Here is a 23,881-nt window from a genome sequence, read left to right on the forward strand (position 1 = left end):
TGAGTGGGAAATGAGGACAGCTTTTTCGAAATGGGTTTTATGGCTGAAACCTAAGGGAAAATGGCCTTGTTTCCTTTTATGGACAATCTGGCCTAAATCTCTCCACTTTACCATTTGAATAAGACATGATGACACATGGGGGTCTTATAGAAATGTGCGGCCCTCACATCAAAAGCCATCAAGCTTTTCAGGACTAACAAGAGCACATTTTTTGGTTTGTGAGAAATTAAGCAAGAACTAGTTTCCGCGATTATCCAGCAGATCAGTGTCAGCATTCACTTTTTAGATTCATTTCCATGGTAAGCAGTAAATGTGTAAATCTCACGAAGTGGTGTTTCTGCCCATTTTAAGATCATTTAGATCATCAATGAGCACCAATTCAAAGTGGAAATAGTAAATCTCACGAAGTGGTGTTTCTGCCTATTTTAAGATCATTCAACATGGTATCATGACTGCGTAAACATATCTATATCTATACACATTTTGAGCTATCTGCATGTATGTCCATGTCATCTTTTGCATGTACGTACACGCCGTTAAATGTCCGAGCGAAAAGAAGCAAAATGTAGATCTACATCTGGGGAGCGATTTTTTTTCCCTAGGATGGTAGGGGAAGACTCAAATGTTATTAACCCCAGTGACGGGTAGGTTTAGGGACGGGGTTGGGGTAGGTCATATATTTACATATACAATAATGTAACGCTAAGTCAACGGCGTTGATAAACACGCTGAAAAGCAATTACGCGTGTTGATAGCATCACACCAAAAATGGAAATACGAATTGGCGTGTCATACATACGCCATTTCATGAGATCAGTCACCAATTCAAAGTGGTAATCGATTGTGGCAAATATTTAACCCTTTAAGCATCCCAACTCATCAAGAATGATTGTATTGTCGCTATCGTGCGGAAACCTTGTATCTCCAAAAACGCTACTTTAAGAAATTGAAAAAAAAATAATAAATAAATAAATAGCAAGTGTCATTATATACTAACATATGACTTGGTCTTCTTGACCAACAAATTTTGGACTTTATCAACCTGCATGTTATAAAGTTTAATGTTTTAATGTTTAAAACTTAAATTAGATTAAACTGACTTTACGAATGACGAAAAACATGGGGATACAAGGTTACAGCCCGACAGGGACAATAATATAGCATTTGTTGCACTGCCTCAAATCGGTTTTAAATATGTTTTACGAATTTTTAATTATTTTTCACATTAATTAGGCTAATTTTATCAAGAAATAATTGCGAAGATGATTCCAGAGGCAGTACTGTAGAGAGTTTCAGGGTAAAATTAGACATTATGTCACCATGATGACATCCAGAGTGCAATGACTAACCCATAGAAGATCTGATGATCTAACTGATTTGCTAGTACTTAAGACATCTGAAGTAGATTAAAACATTGCAAATTTTCCAATTTCAGATCCCACTTCAATACAGCCACTAACCAAAGCTAATCTTGCCATCAACATACTGTGTGTTGAGTTGATGAAAAGAGTTGATGTTCAAAGGCATAGTCTATTTGAATCTGTTTAGATGGTAGTGTAACAATCCACACTTCATTTCACTAACCTACTGTATAGACACCCTGTGGACATTAACTAGCCCACCCTTCCAGTCAAGCTCTTTTCAGGTCAAACATTAGCTCATTCTCCCCCTGCCGAGTTAAACACAGACAATTAAACTATTAGTCTGCCATAAAAAACACTAGAGCGACTTTAGAAACAGCAGGACTGTGCAAGCCTGTACTTCCATTAATGAGTAAACATGGGAAATGCTCTAAAAGGTGTTGACAGGAATATGGAAAGCTAGTGTTTGCGACGTCCAAACAAGTACTAAAACAGAGTGTGTATCACTCACTAGATCACTTCTGGAACTCAGAGAGGGAATTACTGATTAAATTAGCAGTTCTTGGGATTTGATGATTTTTCCAGTCATAACTATGGCAGTCTCTCTTCAGCTGCCAGAATTCCTGTACGAAAACAGCCATCCCTTTTCATTTTATTACAACTTTGCAAGTCGCTGGCTTCAGAGGAACTATAGACACATTAGGGCTTGCATAGACTAGTCGGGTAGTCGACTACTTTAACCACTAATAGTGCTGTCGGAGATCATAAAGTACTCGAGTGAGAATAACCATACAACACACTTGTTTTTCTTAACGCAAACCAACCAGCCATGACCCCGACCAAAGGGAATGAGGCAGAAGGATGATGACAGTGAACAGAAATTTGTCTTATTCTATTATAAACCTTTGTTCGTCTTGTGTGAAAAAACAAACAAAAATAACAACTTTATTCGACTATTTATTCCTTGTTGGCCTGAGACGAGAGTTCAAGAGATTTCCATGACGCATGCGTGAGAACTGAACTGAAGTAGAGTTGAAGAAGATCGCAATTCTCGCGCATGCGTCGTGGAAATCTCTTGAACTCTCATCTCAGGCCTACGAGGAAGAAATGGAGTAGTCGAATAAAGTCATGAAGAAACAAAATAAAGTCTTGTTTTTTTGCACAAAAAGTATTCTCGTCACTTGATAAACTTATAGTTGAGCCACTGTAGTCACATGGAATATTTAAACATTTTCTTCAATTACTTTCTATGCCGTCAAGTTTCAATCCCTTAGGAGCCGTAGCAGTGATCCACCTCTCGAATTTAATCAAAAATATCTTCATTTTTGCTCCAAAGACGAACGAAGGTCTTACGGGGTTGGTAGCTACAGCATGGGGGTGAGTAATTAATTACTTAATTTTAATTTTGGGTGAACTAACCCTTTAGTATATTTATGCGCACATTGTTCGACGACGTCAAAAACTGAGATTTTAAAGTTAGGTAATAATGTTGCTTGTCAAATTACATTGTGTTATATACAAAATTTAGTTAATTTAATTAATTTTACAATAGGCCTTCAGGAGATGTTATTGTTGCAACTATTGGGCTGACAATTAATAAACACTTGGCGACACAAACCATGACTTTTTTTGTCTTTTTTTTTAAAATGTGACATTTTCTCAAGTAACTCAGGCATTGCTTTGACGCGTAATCGACTAGGAGAAATGAGTAGTCAGGCAACCAGTAATGAATGTCCAACGCAGCGAAGTGATTAAGTTCTTATTCAAAATATCACAACCATATCACAACCATAACAAGAATTATAAAGTTCATAGAAAATACATAGCGCAAATCAAGTTATTTTTGATTGAACAATATATTTTTTAGTATCTTTCAGCATTAAAGAGTTAGTTCGCCCCAAAATGAAAATTCTGTCATCATTATTACTCACCTTCATTTCGTGCCAAACCCATAAAACTCCCATTCATCTTCGGAACACAAATTAAGATCTTTTTGACAAAATCCGAGAGCTTTCTGACCCCTGATAGACTACAACGTTATTAACACTTTCAAGGCCCATAAAGGTAGTAAAGACATCATTAAAATAGTACATGTGACTACAGTGGTTCAACATTAAGCGATGCGAATACTTTTTGTGCGCAAAAAACAAACAAAAATAACGACCTTATTCAACAATTTCTTCTCATCTATGTCAGTCTCTGACGTTCATGTGAGCACCACGATGCATGCGTGTAATGCTGACGCAGGAGCCGGCCAAAACCGAGCCAGCTTTCTGACGTAGAACCCGGAAATGCTAAATAAAGTTTTTTTTTTTCTCACACAAAGACTATTCTAGTTGCTTCATAAAATTAAAGTTGAACCCCTGCAGTCACAAGGACTAATTTTAAAATTACCTACCTTTTTGGACCTTGAAAGTAGCAATTACGTTTTTGTGTGAACTATCCCTTTATAGAGTGCATTACAATCCACCCACTTTTTCAGTGTATTCTTTCCCATAGAGATTTTTTTTTAGCTTTGTTAAAGTTGTAAGCAATGAATGTACAAAGCCAACCAGCAGAGGTGAATCACAACTTTACAAAAAAAACACAAACACAAAGGTAAAAGACTTGCTAGGTACAGGCTACAAAACTTGTAAAGAACTACAGTCCCATGAAGCACTGCAAATGCCAAACGAATTAAACCAATCTAAAATCTTTATAAAGTAGCCGATTCTGTAGAAACAGCTACTTTAATTCATTCCCTGCAAGCTCTTTGGCACAGTTTGCTCGCCAACATATGATTTAGGAATTTTCTGTACAGAATAATGTGTAATTTAGTTCCACTGATAAATATTTGTAGTTGAAATAACGCTAACAGATGCTGCAATTATCAGCCTTGCTCACAAGAGGTTTAAATGTTATTGTTAAGAATCAATCTCCCAAAGGAGAATTTTTTTATTGTACTGGACTGTTGCACATAGCCAACAACTATCCTAAATAAAGATGGCACACATTATTGCAAATATCATTACCTTTTTCATAAAGCTGTTATGGAAACAACAGTGCTAGGAATGCTCACAGTGAAAGTAAAAGACACTGAAGGAACAGAAGTATTAAGACAATATCTTCTTTCACAAAAACCCACAAGGCATGAGGTCCATGCTCTTGATTTAGCAAAATTCAATATAATTTGATACGGTTCAATAGAGCGTGCAACAACAGATTCAGTGATCAGAACAATGGCAGCAAGCTTCAAAAATGAAATCCTACTCTGCTTACCACAAGTGATCTGATTACTTCTCAGGGCGAGGGCAGCAATAACAGAAGTCTACTGAACTGAAAACATTAACTAACTGAATCAAGAGGGCTTTAGGGTACAGTGTGGAAGAGAGACAAGAAATGCATATGACAAACATGGAGGAAAGGTTCAGCTGACCTTTACAAATGCAAGAACCAACACATTCCATTACTTTGTCAAAACTAGTATAACATGTGTGTGTGTACACCTGTTCAGTGTCAGTTGGCTCATGACCCTGGCTGGAAAGTCTCAGGTACATCACATTTTTTCTCAAAAGAGCATGTGCGTGTAAAGAGAAAAAATAAACTTTCAAGTGGCTTTTCAGGTGTTGATTTAAAGGTCCAAATTTCCTGACCGTAAGTATTTGCCACTCAAAATATCCACATGTGATGCCTATCTCTTTTCCATTAAAGCTGTATTGTGTGGCTCAAAAATTTGCTTAAAAAAAGTTTTAAAGGAAGAGTTTCAGCTGTCACATACTTAGTGTACAAAATAGGAGGAATAAATTCCTTGTATGGTTGAGCAAAATAAAGATCAACTGAATAAATTACTGAACAATTTTGTGTAGAAATTATGATTAGTGAAAACAGAAACATCACAGCATGACCACTCAATCACTGGTAAACTTAATGTATTCAACAAAAGAGGCTTATAAAACAACTTTGAAGTAAATAAAACAACTGGTGAACAACATGCTCTGAAACGCGAACGTTTGACATCAACACGAATGCTGCAGAGTCTCTGTAAGTTAGCGACTTCACGAGACCAAAACTTGCAACGGTTGTCAGATTTAACATTGTTTCGTGTACACAGATGTTGCAGAATTAAAGCTAGTAGGAAACTTACCTGTTTTAAGAGAGATACCACGCAGACTCTGCCTCACACACGCGTTTCTCGCTCAGAATCAGTTCATGACTGATAGAGAGAGTGAGTGAAGGAGCGCGTTCCACCAACTCCTCCCTCACGCGATTCCCAGTCAGTCAAAGAAACTGACGCACCTCCCGCCTTTCTGAGTGGGGAACGTGACAAAACTCAACAATTATTTTTTATTTTTTTTTTTTTAATGATAATGAAACACTTGACTTGGCAGTAAACACATTTATTATTCGTGGGAAATTTTTTTTACACAAAAATAGATGCCTAACTACCAAACTTTTACTTTTTTTTTCCATAAAGAACTGTGTTATCATTACTTCTTATCGCTGACACTGATAAAGAAAAAGAATGCCTTAATAGCCTATTTTATACTTTGATAGAGGATGTGAAACTTTCTGAAAACCCATAGTCTTTTATTTTATTTTATTTCCTTTATTTGTTTTATTGTTCACCTTATTTGTATTTGTATTTTTTATATTCTATGGTATGGTGCTTGTCTGTTGTCTGAAAAGACATTTCATATGTTGTAGTCCAATTATGGTTGTTAATATTGTTCAATAAAAAAACAACATTTCCTTTGAACGAATTTCAGTATTTGAATAAATATAAAATCCTATTTAGATGTGAAGTCATGCCCCCATGAAATATCTCAAACTCACGTTCACAAGATGCCAATAACCATTATCATCAGACAGAATTAATTGAACTAACTGAATATTAATTTCCTAAAATAATTGTCTATTTTTTAAATAAATAATTATAATACTTTAGTTTGTAACATTTTTAAATATTTAATCATTACATACGATTTTTTTCTATAAGTCCTCTTTATTAATAATAAACAAATAAATAAAAAACAAAAACAAAAAAAACTTATAGCTACTATACATACATATATGTATATATAGCTAGTATACATAATTGTACATAAATGTAATTATAATTTTTAGGACAAAAGTTAAACAATATTAAAAAAAACAATATTAAGTTTGAAAACTACGAAAGCTGTAAAAACATTTTAATGTTTGTATTTAGCCTAACTTATATTATTTATTATTATTAATTTCGATCTTTTAATTTAATTATTTATTTATTTTTTCCCTAATATCCCCTGACTGTAAAGTAGTTTGTCTCACTTAAAAAAAGAAAAGTTGGCCTGTTTTTCTAGTTAAAGATTCTCACTGATACAATGGCCAACTTTAGCTTTTTATCAGTCATGTTAGTTTCCAAACTATTAATTCTCTTACTTACTATTGTCTAAATATCAAATCAAGTTATTAATAAAAAAAGTTAATGAGCATGACCAAGCATATTTTTGAAAGTCCGGATTACGCTTTTTTAGTTCCCTACATTACACCAAAATTGTAATACTTTTTTAATTTATCATGATTTTGTTTTCATGATACAGTGAAGGTAAATCCAATAAATATACTACTAATAAAGTTAATACTATTTAATAAATGTGTGCCGACAGTAAAAGCTAAACCGGGAAATAAATATAGCAACTGATAAGGATGAGGGCAGGGGTTTCATTCCGTCAAACCACTAGTCCACCTAGTGACATAGTTCTGCGTTCCTGTGCAGTATTCTCGACTCTTTGGCGTCCCCGTGTGGCTATCAATGGAACAACTGTCCAATTAAAGGGATAGATTACCCAAAAATGAAGATTCTGTCATTATTTACTCACCTTCATGTTGTTCTAAACCTGTATGGATTTATTTCTTCTGCTGAACACAGAACAAGATATTTTGAAAAATGTTGGTAACGAGACGGCTGACGGAAGAGGTTTAGAACAACATGAGGGTGAGTAAATGATGACAGAATCTTCATTTTTGGGTGAACTATCTCTTTAATACATATATATTGGTATATTGGTGCTGCTGTTAGGATGCATTGACACAATTTGTAGTGTGAAAAACACCTGAGAAATAAACAACATAATCCAACAACATCAAATATAAAAAAAACAAATGTCATCTTTATTACATCTAAATATTCTGATAGTAATAACTTTTGCCTCCATAAGGTCTCTTACATATACACACAGTTCTACATAGCGATTTATCATGGCACAGTTTTTTGTGCTTAGTAGCACAGATCACGGTAGTACAATAAACTGACGTAGTTGTGCAAGACTCCATGGAACATACATTAATCTTTACATTAAGTAGGCTACAGCAATGAGATCAGACAAAATGACGTTTTTGTTTCAATTGCACAGAACATTATTAGTGTTAATCTTTTTTTTACACTGCTATTATTTCTTTAGACTTAGACTTTAGAATTAGACTTTTCAGCCAATATGTAATTTAGTTACACCATTTCATTTTGCTCAAAAACTGGGGTGACTATAATACATGCCATTAAAAAAAAACAACATGAAAAATTAAATCATAAAAAAGATGGTTCAAGTTCTTAGTAAATCAGACCTTAAACACGTTGTTGCTGTTTTAAAAAACAGCAGATACTGAAAAGTAAATCTTTGGCTCACACTCATCCCGGGTCAAATTCAAGTTAATTTAATGGAGCATTTAATGTCATCTATTCTCCCACACACTTTCCCACTCACGCCTGCAGACACACCCACACAAATGAAAATGAATGTCGCTGCACCGGACACATAAAACAAATTAAATTTGTTGAATGAAAATGAACCAGTCACTTCAAATGCAACAGCTTGTCCATACAACAGTCTTGGAATCCACCGATCCAGATATGTCTTAAGGAGTGACACGTCCTTGTTATATTCTATCTATGGCTACACGTTACATGAACAATTACGCACAAACGTAGATGCCTACACCCATGAGTCAGGTGAGGCCGGGTAGGGCTGAGTTCTGTATGAAGGCCTGCGTGTGGTGGAGTAGAAGTCCACGTAGTTGGTATTGGGTTTGAGCACCTGCCTCTCGCTCACCACGGGATAACGGACCGGCTCGTCCAGGTAGGCATCCTCGTAGCCCATCGGAGACGACAGGTACATTCCAAAAGTGTCATAGGTGCTTTGATTTGAGTCATCTGGGTAGTAGAGCCGGCCATGCTGAAAGAAGAGGTGAAATGAGCGCCTTTTGTGTTCATCATTTATAAATAAATATGAATAAACCGTGACAAGAAATAACTTTTTTCTAAACATAATCTAGTGACTCTGTCAAACGATTAATCGCGATTAATCGCATCCAAAATAAAAGTTTGTGTTTACATAATATACGTGGGTGCACTGTGTATAATTATTTTGTATATATATATATATATATATATATATATAAATACACACACATGGATGTATATTTAAGAAAAAATATTATTTATATATAAAATATGTATATATAATATAAATTATATATAAATCTATATACAGTATAAACATGACAATATTTCTTGAATATATACAAGCATGTGTGTGGATTTATATATATAAAATAATTACACACAGTGCATCCACATATATTATGTAAACACAAACTTTTATTTTGGATGCGATTAATTATGATTAATCGTTTGACAGCCCTATATATATATATATATATATATATATATATAAATACACACATACATGGATGTATATTTAAGAAAAAATATTATTTATATACAAAATATTTATATATTAAATAAATTATATATAAATCTATATACAGTATAAACATGACAATATTTCTTGAATATAAACAAGAATGTGTGTGTATTTATATATATAAAATAATTACACACAGTGCATCCACATATATTATGTAAACACAAACTTTTATTTTGGATGCGATTAATTGCGATTAATCATTTGACAGCCCTATATATATATATATATATATATATATATAATAAAAAAAAAAATATATATATATATACATATATATATATATAATACAAGGAAATAATTAATAATTAATAATAACTTTGGTATCCCAGTTATCCCATACTAACATCTATTTATTTACTTCGTATATTTTGCTAGGTTGGTCAGTAGATGATCTTAATTTGGTAACCCTGTTACTTTTTCTTTTACAGTTAACAACTAAAAGCCTAACTGTAAAAATATCAGCATTAAGGCCTTTTCACACAAACATAAAAGTTTAATTTTCACATACAATAAGTTTGTTGAGACAGGCTGAATGAAAATTCATGTTCTGTCTCTGACATTAGGAGGCACTTATAAAAAAAAAAGCAGAAATACCCTGGTTACGGAAACTTTCCGTTTCTGACAAAGTCGTAGTTTTATGTGACAACAGCAGCTCTTGGCATGTGAGTGACCAATAGCGCGAATCTTATTGGCTGCCAGAATTTTTTGCAGCTCAATGGAAAACAAGATTAGAACACAACACTAGTTGGATTGACAGCATCCGAATGTTTCGTGTCAGCCTGAACAGACGCATTGTCGGCAGCTTGTTCAAATAAAAAAATGTTATATTCATCTTGATGAGATCTTTAAACGCTAATAAACATCTTAAAGTGTTATAATTTAAAGCTCCAAGCTAGTAACATCTTGTAAAATATTAAATAAATAACTGTAAAACTTATATTCATATTTATTCATGTAGTTTGAGATGGCACAATGCAATTTATGAGCATTTAGAAGAGATAGATATTTAAAATCTTACAAAAATGTGACATTTTACCTTATAAAATATTTAAAACCTTTATATACGGTACCAGTGTCATACATTAAACATTTAAACTCAGATGCCTGTTTTATTTGTGGTCAAGAAAAAAAAAGCCAAAGGATTATGTAAACTTAATCTGCTGGGATTAGACGCATTAAATCTACATCAATGGACATCATTTGAAGAGGGCATATGGCATCTGGGCGCAGCAGGCTTAAGAGATAGCTATTTCTTTTTGTTCTGTGAGGCGAGCAAGAGTTAAACTCACCTGTGACCTGTGGGACTCCTCCGCTGAAGGAGAGGGATAGGAACTGATGAAATAGGCTGACTGCTTTCCAGACCCTAAACACAAATATTAAAAAAACTCAATAAATGCTTGTAGTATATACCAGGTATAGTTATGACCATCCATGCTATCTAATTTGATGTTTAAACGTGTTATATTTTATATAAGAGTACAGTCTGTTGTGAAGCTCTATTTTTTGTAAAGCACAATTAGGGTGGAGAGCAGGGCGGAATCGGTTCAACAGCCCAAAAGACCTAATGAAGACCTCACTCACACTGAACCCACATTCTGAATCACAAATACATCATCAGACCCTCCAGGTTGAAGTAGCACCAATCAATGAAGAGTAACTACGGAGGTCAAGTGCTCTTAAATGAATGACCACTGTGACTTCCGACCAGACAGGGAAGTAAAACTGATTGCTCTATTAGTTGAAGAGTCCCTCATCTAATTCACAGACAGATCCTTCAGTTGTTTTTCAAGATAAATCATTACCAACTATGCTGCATATTTCTGAATTAAACAAAATATTCAGAAAGAAAGGATTAATTTCATCCACTGGGACTTGACAAGGATCGAGAGGGGAGTTTTTCCCTGGCTGCACACCACTAGAAAAGTCATTTCAGGGGCAGAAAATTACAAAAGCCTTTTTGCTTTCAAATACTATAAAGTGTACATAATAAAAATGTGGGTATTTTGTGAACTTTAGGAAAGCTCACCTGTATATTGACTGTTTCTGTTGGCGTCTCCATAATAATTATGAAGTTGCATAGATGACTGGGTCCGCCGTTGATTTAAACGATGACCTCTAATACCCAACATGGCCGGGGAAGAGGTGGCACTGCCTCCTAAATGTGTGGGGACAAAATTAAATATTGATTGTCAATTAATCGTTTCAGAGTGCAAATAATAAAAATAAAACGACTAAATAATAATATTAATATCAGCCTATAGAAGCAGTGAGTCATTTCCCTGTAGCTTCTACAGAATTACAATCAGACTCACCTGATTGGATAACAGGTGACATCTGTACGTTGCTGGTTGGCAGAGTAGGTTGGGAACGGTAGCGGTCTCGTTCCAGTGTTGACACTGGAGTTATGAAGTGATTCTGGTTCCATCCATCCTGATGAATCACAGAACACACAGGCCCCATTTACACCTACTATTATTAAGTATCTCAGGTGATCCAATCACAAGTGGTAAGACACAGAGTATTTTTTATTTATTTAATTCTATTTCAAGTAATTTTGATGATCGTATTGTTGTTTTCTTCTAGGTTTAAAACTGTTATTGTAGTGCAATGGTGGATTTACAAGTATTATGATTAAGAAATTGTTCTTTTTTCCACAAGGCATTAGTGTACACACTATAAATTATATAAAGCATCTTCAACTTGCATTGCCTCCAAATGTGGTTTGAGTCATCAGATCAGAGCTTTTAAGACACTGTTAAAACTACACTAGTATCTGCATTTTCCTAATCAGTATTTTTGTCTTGCTTTCCAGTTAAATATGTAAAAATCTAAAAAAAAAAAAAAGATGCATTTCACTGAATAGTTTAAAGTAATATGTTTCTTGTTTTAAGCATAAATTCAACTAAATTGAGTCAAGTTTATGTTTAAAAACAAGAAAAAATATTTCAAAATGGCTTAAAGGGATACTCCACTATTTTTGGAAATAGGCTCATTTTACCATGCTGGTTAAGTTACCGTTTTCGAATCCTGTCAGACGATTTTCTGATATTTAGAAGTATATCAGTAACCAGCCAGTTTCTGGTCACATTGACTTGATAGTATATATTTTTTCCTACTATGGAAGTCAAAGAGACCAGAAACTGTCTGGTTACTGATATTCTTCTAAATATCAGAAGAATATCAGCTTAATGGACTAAAAAACGGTAACAGTCAACTGTTGTAACTCTGGTGGAGTTGTAATATGAGACTTTTTCCAAAAAAAGCCTTTAAAAAATTTTTTTAAATTAAAACAAATTAAGACATTGTCTGAAGCTAATTGTTCTTAAGGAAATGTGTGTTGTTTTAAGGATATTAAGATATATATTTTTTTACTGAAAAGTAAGACAAAAATACTGATTATTAACATTTTTGCTGAGTGTTCCGCATGTGTACTGAACTAATACAGTCTACAGTCAAACTCACAAGTTTCACCTAGAATGGAACAATAATGTTTATGTCGATATACTTCTGAGAAATAAGATGTAAACATGAGATGTGCTTTACATTAAGCGCTTTTAACAAAATCATAAACCTACATGGTTTGCCCTACTGTCAGATGTGTGTTGAGACGCGTTTTCCTCAGAGCGCAACTTGCATCTCACAGTTGTATATTTACCACGCAAATATTTCCATTTCACATGAAGGATTACGAGTCTACATGAACGAGTGCCGCCGTGCGCAAGTCAAATAAACAAAGGACATTAGAATGGAAGTGCAATAATTCTAACATAGTTTCCATTCGAAATGTAATCATTTCAAATCTCTTCCCCAATCACAACAGCACCATAAACTGAAGTGTATGTTGATGCCAGTTGACAAAATCCTGAATCCTGACAGACATAGCTTGTTCAGTAAACCACTTTAAACAAACATTGTCTGTTTTTCCCCATGCTGTACCAAAAAACATACCAAACCACTTCAAAACTGAGGTATGTAGCGAACCGTCATTTTTATGTACCCTTACACCCCTAATTTATCGCTGTGCACTTTTAATCAGATCCTACAAAATGGAATTCATGAGAAAATCATGAGAACATCAGGGTCCTGAGAACATGTACCTTTTTGTAGAAGGTGCGCAGATCTCTGTACTGCCACAGAGTGTTTAACACCTGAGCCGCTGCCTTGACCACCTTCATGGAGTACCTGCAACAGAGAACAAGACCTCAAACACTCCTACCCTCACTAGGAGGTCCAAAGAAAGAATAGAGGCTCTCTCTATATATTTATTTTAATCATATTAAATGTACTTTAATATGATTGAAACGGTACACCAACGCAATGAACACATAAAACTGGCCACTTCAACGAGCCCATAAAAAGAGGTATGTACCTCTCCCCGCGTCCTCGGCTGATTGTAACCAGTTTGTCGATGCCGCCCGTCTGGGCGAGCGCACGGGCGTTCTCCATATTCCTGCTGGTGACCTCGTGCAGGGCACAACAGACCGCTGCCACCGTCTCATCCGACAGCAGGGAGGGCCCGTTGCCAGGGAGACGGGTCACTAGGTCCCGCATGGCGTATTTTCCTTTCAAAGCAACCGAATTCAGCAAACATTTATTTTAGAAGATGCAATGCAATTTTTAATGGCCACATAAAACCGACATATAATAAAAACGGAATGTAAAGCATTGCACTGAGTTCATGGCAATACGTTTGAGTGACTGACCAATGAGCTCCTTGTTCCTGGCGTCCAGAGCCATGTTACGTAGAGCAGTGGCCACAGAGCAGACCACCCTGTCATTATCCATTCTCAGTAGCTCCACCAGAATGGGCAAACCCTTCTCTTTACGTACGGCAGCACGGATGTAGGCCGCAAACTGAACGGTGAGAGAGAGAGAGTGTAAAAGAATCTTAACATTTCAGAGAAACGTTCATCAGTGCGCCCAGTAGTTGCATTTAAAAAAAGTAATGAAACCGAAATGTTTTTCTTAGTTCTGACTGAAAACTTCAAAAGGACGCTTAAAGGGGAAGCAAATAAAGAACATTAAATACAACTATTGCTGTATTAGAACCTTGAAGCTACATCTAGACTTGTAGTGTGTGTGTGTGGGTGTGCAGGACATATTCTTCATCCACCAACCAATTATAGACATTCATATAATTCAGCTCTATTCTGAGCACTGTGTCTGTATAATTCAGTTTATGGTAAAGTGACCACAAGCAGCCTACCCTCCAGGTTCCAGCGGAAAGATTCTGCAGAGACCCGGCCGCCCCTTCCAGCGTGGCTGGGTTGGAGCTCTCTGCCAGCAGAGTGAGGTACGGCTTTACCACAGATGGATGCCACAGCATCTCTGCCCCCTTTGGACTTCCAGAAAATCCTGGAATAGGCCCCACACCATCCCACTGCATCAAACACAAAGAGTGATAGGTTAGTTTCAGATTTGAACTAAGTGCTAAATACAAAAGGAAAAAAAAGATACAATTACATATCCATTAACAGTATTTTAATGTATTAATTAGTTTTATTGTAATTAATAATTATTAACAGTTAATTATTAATTATTAATTACTAGGGCTGGGAAATGATTAATCACATCCAAAATAAAAGTTTGTGTTTACATAATATATGCGTGTATAATTATTTTGTATAAATAAATACGCACACAGGCATGTGTATATTAAAGAAGTATTTGCATGTATATATATATATATATATATATATATATATTTATTTATACATAATTTATATTAAATATACCTTTATATTTTATGTATTAATAACACATTTTTAGAAAATTAATTTTTTATACATAATAATTATACACAGTACAAACACATATATTATGTAAGCATAAACTTTTATTTTGGATGCGATTAATCGTTGCACAGCCCTATTAATTACAACAACAAACTTAATCATATAATGACAATTATCCATAACTTTCTCACTTTTAACTTCCTGTTTCTAGTTGTTCATTATTACCAGATTTAAATTTAATTAAAATAATTAAATTTTAATACATCATTTTGAAACAATACATTTAAACAATACTTTTATTTTATTAGGGATGCACCAAAAAAATATTTTTTTTTAAATAAATTATTTCTAATAATTAATATTAGACTTTTTAATGAAATTCAACAATGATGCTAAATTAAAAAAAAATATATAATATATACTCCAACAAAATAAAATACACTATTATTTAAATTAACACTAAAATGCCATTTTTCTGTTTCAGACAAAAATGCCATTTTCAGCTGATAATTTTTTTCAGCTATAATTTTACAAAGCTATTATTATCAGAGCATGTGAGCAGAGCGTAGCGGGGAGCGGATCAGTCAACGAGAGGGTTGCATCATTGTTACAGCACAGTAGGGCTATTGCAAACAGAAACAAGTATACTACAACTACATAGAAATGTATACAGTTATTTGAGCGGACTTTGTTTTCCCGATGAGCAAGAGCCCGATAAGTGGAGCGTTCGCAAGGGCCGCAAGCAATTGAGTGCACAGAGCGTATTATTGAGCGGAGTGTCACACCATGCAGTAATAACGGCTAGAGCGAGAGTGAAGTCTGGGCGCTGAACACTGAGGGGCGGGGCAGTATATATCTTCGGCTGATATTTTCGGTCGTTTTTCTGTTTCGGACAAAAACCAAAAATGCCATTTTCGGCTGATCATTTTTTTCAGGGGTTAAAATTCTGGTGTTTCCCTATATTTTATAAATATAGCACTCACAATCTAAGAATAATTTACCTACATATAAACATTTTATAGCTAATGAAAACGAGTTGTCCTAAGCTATAATTAGGTCCAAGAAAGGCTTTTCCATTACTTTCAATGAATTCCAGGGATAGAAATCCCAATTTTAAAATGTACTAAGGTTCTCAAGTTTTAAATGACTGTTCTGAAAAAAATATTCCTGTAAATGTACAGCTTTTGGTACCCCTTATCATTTAATTTTTCTAAAGAGCACAGAAGCAGTTTCAAGCTTTTTTAAGAACATGGGATCCAAGCTTAGTTTATGTAGTGAAAGTTCACCTGCTGATCTTGCCAGGATCTCTTCTTCTTCTTCTTTCTGAGACCCCAGCAGCTGTAGTCGGCCTGCTTACCGGAGCCGTCCGGGCCCAGGAGCGTGTCCAGGTCCTGAGTTCCCATCAGCCGAGACGGAGGCATCTCCAACTCAAGACGGTAAGACAGGTTCCTCAAAGTGCACACACAGTTTTCCACAATCTGAAAGGGAAAGGAAAAGTATACAAGTAAAGTCATTGGTCTGTGTTTAAGATACTTCATGGCAATATTTTTTTTTAATTTTGGAGCTTGAGTCCCAATCCTCATTATATTAAAAAGTGTCTTGGAGATTCTTCAAAAATCACCAGTGAAAAGGGTTCAATTAAATTAGTAAATTAAATAAATAATAACAATAGCTGTTTATAATGCTTATTATCCGTATTAATAAATAAATAAAATGTAATAATATAATTTTTTTTTTTTTTTTTAAAAACATCTTTTCCAGGCTTTTCCAGCAGATGGCATGCTACGACTAAGATTTTGTAAAGAAAGACCCGAAGCCGAACATCGCTGTGGTCCACCACTAGGGGCACTCAATACTATTTGGCCCTTAGAGGAGTGGCATGGAAAACATGCAACACCTTTTTATAAGCAACAAGAGCCTCAGCCTCTTCCCAGCTGTCATAGCATATACAGTCTGAAAATTTGTCAAATATCTGGCAAGAGTATATCAAACACGTTCCAAATATTAGCAACGCAATACAATGTTGTACATAAGAACTGGATGGTTTTATGTATATTCTGTATGCAATCAGAAGAATATATCTAACCTTGCTGTCATAATCGGAGGTGTTTACACAGGTTTTGATTATATAGAGGAGGGAATCAATCAGCCCTTCACAGCAACGCATCTGCCTTCTGGCCTCTTCTCCAGCTGAGCTCAGGTTCCTGAGACACACACACACACATCAGCATCATATGGTCAACAATACAATGTCAATCTGATTCAGATGAATACAGTCATTGTCACAAAGAAATGTAAACAGTGATCATCTCTGAGGTTGAAGAGAGATACTACTAGCAGGGATATGTAAAACCATATATTTTCCAAGTCAACTAGTCAGCAGGTTATCTGAACCACTATTGATTAATTGATCTTAACAGGAAGCCCTGTATAATTTGGCTGGTACACATGACCGGTCGTTTCTAAGGAGGCATTTGCACGAGACCCACCGGAGGCATCCGGTGGTGTTCCTCAGCACCAAAGACGAGTGCAGTTTGAGTTTCTGGTCCTCTCGTTGAGGGGCCGCACCCCACCCGGAGTGAGGGATAATCACGGTGTTGGTAAGTGGGCCGAGAGCGTCCCGAGCGATCGTCATCTTCACAGAATCACATGACGAAAGGTTCCACAACACACCTGTCAAGACAAGGACCCAAAATGTAGTAGAATAACATCAAATGCAATGGTGTAGTATTAAATGAGAATGACTAAATATAAAATGAAGGAATCTATTATACATTTATTTATACTTAAACCCTCTGTGGGCACATAGAATTACCACTGGCTAGAAAACTGTTTAGTTTTCTTGTCAGACAAACACAAAACACAAATGTACTGTATGCATGTTGGTCAAATGTTCAGAATATTTAAGATTTCTTATTTTAAGAAATCTCTTATGCTCACTATAGGAGCTTTCGCTCTGGATAGTTGTAGGACCTAGCCACCAGGGTGGTTCCCCCGAGATCTAATGGTTCCCATAGGAACGTTTTCCTGGTTGCATTCGCACCGCCAGTAGGAACTCTGAAGTGACGTAAACCGAGCTTGTTGTTGTGGCCTTTTTTTTTTGACTGTGTTGAGAGCGCCTGAGCACACAGCACTTCATCAGTTTACGGTCTGTTTAACAATCCTGTCTAACACATTATTAGATAGAAGTATTTAAAATAATAACGTTTTCTTATTTTTTTATATATATTTTCATGGCAAAGCAAAATTTTTAGCATCATTACTCCAGTCTTCAGAGTCACATGATCCTTTAGAAATCATAATGACGTACATTATTTACTGTATATATATATATATATATATTAGTGCTGTCAAACGATTAAAATATTTAATCGCGATTAATTGCATTAATGTCAGTTAACTCGCGATTAATCTCAATTAATCGCACATTTTTATCTATTCTAAATGTCTCTTGATTTCTTTTTGTTCCATTATTTTTTCTCATTTTAATGCTCTTATCAACATGGATAATGCAAATGTTTTTTTATTGAAAACAACATTGGCATACTGTGTTCAAATTCACAATAAAAAGTTCTCACTTGGAGCAAATAATCTCTCACACAATGTAACACTGTCCATCAATAAAAGGGTGAAAGAAATACTGACGAGGTCCTGATATTGACGAGGGGGCGTAGAATTCGCATCAGCTGTGTGTGTGTATGAGTGTGTGTGTGTGTGCTTGGCCATCATCAAGCGGTATTTCAGACTGAACGTTCTGCGATGATGATAGTTCAGTTCACAACAACAAAACACACAGATCACTTTGGTCTTGTCAATGGAACCATTTGGCAACTTTTTAAAAGTAAACTTTCCATTCAGAATCTTATTGGCATCCATTTCGGCGTCTCGCGCTCGTCATCCACTCAAAACATAACGTTAACCTACTATTTGGCCGGCTTGCTAGCCCAAACGAGTGTGTGTGGCGTGCCTGTTGTTTTGTTTACGGTCTAGCTAGATCCGCTAGCGCTTTGGTTGGCGAAGCAACAAAATGTCCTCGCGCAGCGCAAGTAATTGAAATGAATGGGTTTCAAAGCGCAGCGCCACGCATGCTGCGTCCTGTTGTAAAAGCATGTGAAAGAAAACTGCAAAGTTTGCTAGGCCAAAAAGACCATTAATCGCAAGATAAAAAAATTGACGCAGTTAAAATGGGTTGGTGTTAACGCCGGTAATAACGCGTTTAACTGACAGCCGTAATATATATATATATATATATATATATATATATATATATGTGCTATTTTTTTAGCGGCCTCTATCGGTGATGTTATTGCAACCAATTTTTACAAGAGCGCTCGTGCTCTTGCACGTGCTCGAACACAAGAGCGAGCACTCATGGTACATGGTACACTGAGACTTTCAACACACCGGAGAAAGCATCACACAACATGCTGGAAACTCCCATTGCAGTTACAATAATAGACTACTTTTATCAGCTTGACGTTGAACTAATGCTCCATGCTCATTTCAGTGCATCAGTAAGATCGTAGGAAGTAACATTACCGTACTGAACGAGTCTGGAAATGTGTATTGTAAACAATATGATAGTTGTGGGATGAGTGACGTTAGACATGAGATCTAGAACATAAAATAAAAGTTACATCCTAAAGCACCTACTTTTTGTTATCCTGGAACAGTCTTTTGTGTTCAATTCATGTCTCATATATGTTGTAATATACCTTGCTATTTCATTACAGTTTACCATTATTTCAGCATATCTGAAAACTTGTTATTTATCACAATAAAAACAGCAGATGTCTCTAAAACGCTCTGCCGATGTTGATCCGTGTTTTCGTCCGATTCACGTTTGGCCTAACAAGCTTCAGCAGATACTGAGATTTTTTTTATTATTTTTTTAAAATATATTTATGTGGAGTTTGTGTTGGAGTGTGTGTCGTGCTGGAGGCAGGAGTGTTTTGGTGTTATCAGACTCATGTCGTTCGCTGCAGTGCCGCCGCATGATAGACATGATAAAAGGAGAGAGGCTCGGGAGCGCGCATGCACGTCACATCCAATGGCTTTCGCAGAAAACCCGACCCGGAGACGTCACATAGAAATAGGAATACTGGCCTTCAGAGGTAATATCAAAACCCGACAAGTGGATAATTGTAATGTGTGATTACAACCCCTTCACACACAGGCATTAAAAAAGGGATTCATTTTAGAAAAAAAGTTACATTTAGCACCTTTAAACATCTATCGAGAAATTTAGTCACATTAGTTATTTATATAAATGACTTTAAAGTAATTGTTTAATTTAATTTAATGTTTAAAACATGTTTAAAATGATTTTTGTGTTTTGTGATTTATCAGACTTAACTATAGGAACAAAAGAAAAAGCCAATTACTTTTCTTAATCCTTTAGCCAAATGCTTAAAATCCATTTAACAATCAAGTTAAAACATGGCATGCCATTGGACAATTTATAGAGGACGTGGGAGCAGATCATTTTTGTTTTTGTTCATTTCAATGTTTAATTTTAGGGTTTGAATTGAGATGAAGACTCCTTTATGCATAATAAGAAATTAAAATCACACTTCATCATTTAACATGGCTCATTAGAACAGTGAGAGACACATTCAGAGGAGTGCAGTAAAACTGTAAAGAGACAGTGGGAGTGAAACAAAAATCCCGCAGATAGAGATCATTAACACAAAATAGTCTCTGTGGTTGCGAGTATGTGTGAAGAAGAGAGATTTGTTTTTGCTGAACAAACCTGCTGCCTCTGTTTGAGAAATGACAGTGAATATAAACTCTATGCATCTAGAAAACTGCCTGGGAGTGTGGAATTTTCCTGTATCTATCTAGCGATACTTAGGGTATCCACAGCTTGGATAAAATGTGTGTGCGTGCAAGTTTGTGTCAGCAGAGCTTTTAATCAAATACTTTGTCCCTCCACATTAATCACAGCCACGAGTTCCATTGACTGTAATCTCTGATCTGAGCTTCACAGCTCAAACTGATATCACCACAGGAGCGAAAGAAAGCGAGTCAGGAAGAGCAAAACAGAGGAAGAGAGAGGGAGTGAAAGAGCAAAAGAAAGACTCTCTTATGTCAGTCAGTCATGTGACCCCCCACACACACTCACTCACCGGTTACGAGCTCTCGCACTTCAGAGTCTGGAGTTTTTCTCAACACACGAACCAAAGCTGGGATTCCACCGGCATTCCTCACACACACTTTATTATCGTCGGTGGCTTTTCCGAACACGAGATTCCGCAGAGCTCCGCAGGCGTTCCGCTGAACTTCCAGGGTTTTGTGGTCAAGCAGATCCACCAGGTGCCGGATTCCCCCCAGTCGACACACCTGGAAGCATACAGTAACAGTGTGCAAGTGCTTCTCTTTCTGCTAACTAGCTAAAAGTAGAAACATTTTTCAATAGCGTACTAGTCATTTAACAGCTATTTTAAAAAACTGTAGCTTTTCCAGTAATGACCAGTAATTTATTCAACATGAAATGTTAAAACCCAACATTTATCCCATTGACTACCATAGTATGTATTTTTTCCTACTATGGAAGTCAATGGGGATTGAGATCTGTTTGATTAAAACATTCTTACAAATTTCGGTAACGCTTCCTTTTACAGTACAGTACTTACAGTGTACTTACCTAGAAAGTACTGGCTAAGATAAGGTAAGTACATGGAACAGGGGTAGGTTTAGGGGTAGTTTCAGGGTTAGTACTAGTTATTACCCAGTAATTGTAGTTACTAAAATAAGTACATAGTATTTACATGGGTAACTAGACTGTAAAAGGAAGCGTTACCCAAATATCTTCCTTTGGGTTCAGAAGAACAAATAAACACATAGAGGTTTGGAACAACTTGAGGGTAAGTAAACGATGAAAGAATTTTCATTTTTGGGTGAACTATCCCTTTAAATGCTTCTGATTAGCCATTGCGTTCAAGAAATCAACACACATGTCTGTGATTGGCTACATCACTCAACTCTGCAAACATGTTATGAATAGAAACTCTGGCCTGTAAATCGTTTCTATTTTGTTTTAGTTGTTTTGTTGATTTTCTGCAACAGATGAATAAAAATCTATTCGTTTTTATATGTTTTATTCATAGGCTATTTCTAGTTTGCAGGAGTCCCGCGAATCGTTTTAACCCCCCACAATGCAAACACACAGACTGAGTGCATTACCCCACACGCTCGCACTTAGCCATCAAATCTAGTGCCGCGCCGCACTCTATTGCGTTGTGCACGTCTCTAGATCAAGGGCCGGGTTCGGGATCGGGCAGGGAATCTAAGCTCTAGTTCACTCCTCCTTCGCTAAGGAACCGAGAGCTGTCATCCAGTCTTTCATTGTCATTCCATTGGTAGAGAGAGAAGAGAGACGAAGAAAACAAACAAGCATGCAAATGGAAACTATCGCGGCCGGAAAAATTATCGAGCTAATTGATTTATTGACAATCGTGACAGGCCTAAGAGTATACATTTAAAATCATTATTATAAATAATAATGAGCCTCATCCTGCACTACACAAATTTATGTCCAAGAATTTTGTCCTAATAAATGTGCATAAAGCAACTAAATTGGGCTTGATTAAGAGTAGGGCTGCAACGATTAGTTAACATTGTCGACAACGTCGACAATAAAAAATGGTCGACAAATATCTTTGTTGTCGAGTAGTCGTTTGATCTCACGTGTCCTAATGTAAGGGTGTGCAATATCGCGATTTGACCGCTACTGCGCTTTGGCGCTAGAGTGTAATGCAGCCCTTTATAAATTCAAGTGCGGTAAAAGAAAAACAAAACGCAACCAAACTAGCAAGGTTTGGCAAAGTGTTACAAAACTTAAAACCAACAATGCTGTCATGTGCAATACATGCAAGGCAGAACTTGCTTTTCACGGGAGCACCACACGCATGTTGGAGCACTTAAAGAGGAAACATCCCGGCAAAAGAGGAGCCGGTGAGAACTGAGTGTTCTCGAGCTGGAGCTAACTAATTGTAGTGGTAATGTATCTCTATATTAGATCATGCAATACTATTAATAGTAATAATATCATCAATAATAATATAATTCCAGTAATATGATGATTTATTTTGCATAGAATAAAGCTTGATTGAGCTTACGAGTCAGGGCTGTTTTTATTATTGTAACACTATTTGGTATTATAGTCTTATTTGCCTGTATTATGTTCCATAATCATGAAGACTTACAAAAGGAGATGTTAGGAATAATATCATGGCAGTTACTTTTTCTTTTTCATTCTGTAAATTAAAAGGTGAATGAGAACATCTCTGTCAACTCAATTCTCATGTAAAAAAACTTTTATAATTTTATATCTATAATAAGGGTTTGCAGATTAATATTTTACCCTTTTTGTGTCCTGAAGTAATGACCCTTTTTCTGTTTCAGTTCTATGAAAAGCAGTGGGCTTATTAAACAATGCTTAGAGAGCATTTGTGTGTGATTTGAGTTAAACTTAAAGAGAATGACCTGTTTAGTTAGCTCTAAGTTCATTAAAACCACTATTTCAAAAGCTGAACTGTTTTTCTTTTTTTATATTAAAGTAAGAATATATACTCAGTGTTTTAACTAATTGAAAAAGCTGAATAATAGTTCCAAACGTACTGATTAGCCGGCAAAATAATCGATGATTAGTCGATTAATCGTTCTAATAATCGTTAGATTAATCGATTATCAAAATAATTGTTTGTTGCAGCCCTAATTAAGAGCAGTGTGTCCATACCTCTGCCTTTATGCGGTTATCTCCGTAGCAGAGGTGCTGTATGTACGCTGCAGCATTGGCCTGGACAGAAGGAAAATGATGCTGCAGCATCCGGATCACCTCTGGCAGCTCGGGGTCTCTCCAGGCAAACTCCCTAACAGATGTAGAACACAGATGTCAAACACACATACAAATATGAAAAATATCCCACTAAGACAAAATAATGTTTGCATATTTAAAATATTCCAATCTTTTCACTCATAATATAGTGTTTACATGTTAGCATCAAGGCAAACAACTAAATACATCAAATCGGTCCAGCTTCTATTTTTCCCCAAATCA

The 23,881-nt window shown here is 35.9% G+C and overlaps 2 protein-coding genes across 6 annotated transcripts in view; both read right to left on the reverse strand.

Moving 5' to 3' along the window:
- tanc1a (tetratricopeptide repeat, ankyrin repeat and coiled-coil containing 1a) overlaps window positions 1-5,608 on the reverse strand; it is an 87,365-nt gene extending 81,757 nt beyond the window's left edge. For all 4 annotated transcript variants that reach the window (XM_039689411.2, XM_039689409.2, XM_039689410.2 and 1 more), the window contains exon 1: window positions 5,485-5,608. The gene's annotated coding sequence lies outside the window, so the exon portion shown is untranslated. The remainder of the gene's footprint in view (window positions 1-5,484) is intronic.
- Window positions 5,609-7,470: 1,862 nt separating this feature from the next.
- The window catches only part of pkp4 (plakophilin 4), a 41,087-nt gene continuing 24,676 nt past the window's right edge, over window positions 7,471-23,881 (reverse strand). For both annotated transcript variants that reach the window (XM_039689329.2, XM_039689330.2), the window contains 13 exons: window positions 23,561-23,693; window positions 20,949-21,162; window positions 17,310-17,493; window positions 16,907-17,024; window positions 16,107-16,298; window positions 14,292-14,465; window positions 13,789-13,939; window positions 13,455-13,647; window positions 13,183-13,267; window positions 11,398-11,515; window positions 11,112-11,240; window positions 10,375-10,448; window positions 7,471-8,551 (listed from right to left, as the gene is read on the reverse strand). In XM_039689329.2, coding sequence (XP_039545263.1) covers window positions 8,312-8,551; window positions 10,375-10,448; window positions 11,112-11,240; window positions 11,398-11,515; window positions 13,183-13,267; window positions 13,455-13,647; window positions 13,789-13,939; window positions 14,292-14,465; window positions 16,107-16,298; window positions 16,907-17,024; window positions 17,310-17,493; window positions 20,949-21,162; window positions 23,561-23,693 — 2,005 coding nt within the window. In that variant the 3' untranslated portion in view covers window positions 7,471-8,311. The remainder of the gene's footprint in view (window positions 8,552-10,374; window positions 10,449-11,111; window positions 11,241-11,397; window positions 11,516-13,182; window positions 13,268-13,454; window positions 13,648-13,788; window positions 13,940-14,291; window positions 14,466-16,106; window positions 16,299-16,906; window positions 17,025-17,309; window positions 17,494-20,948; window positions 21,163-23,560; window positions 23,694-23,881) is intronic.

This window comes from Pimephales promelas, chromosome 8 (assembly GCF_988280905.1).
Source record: "Pimephales promelas chromosome 8, fPimPro1.hap1.1, whole genome shotgun sequence".
Classification (NCBI taxonomy): domain Eukaryota; kingdom Metazoa; phylum Chordata; class Actinopteri; order Cypriniformes; family Leuciscidae; genus Pimephales; species Pimephales promelas.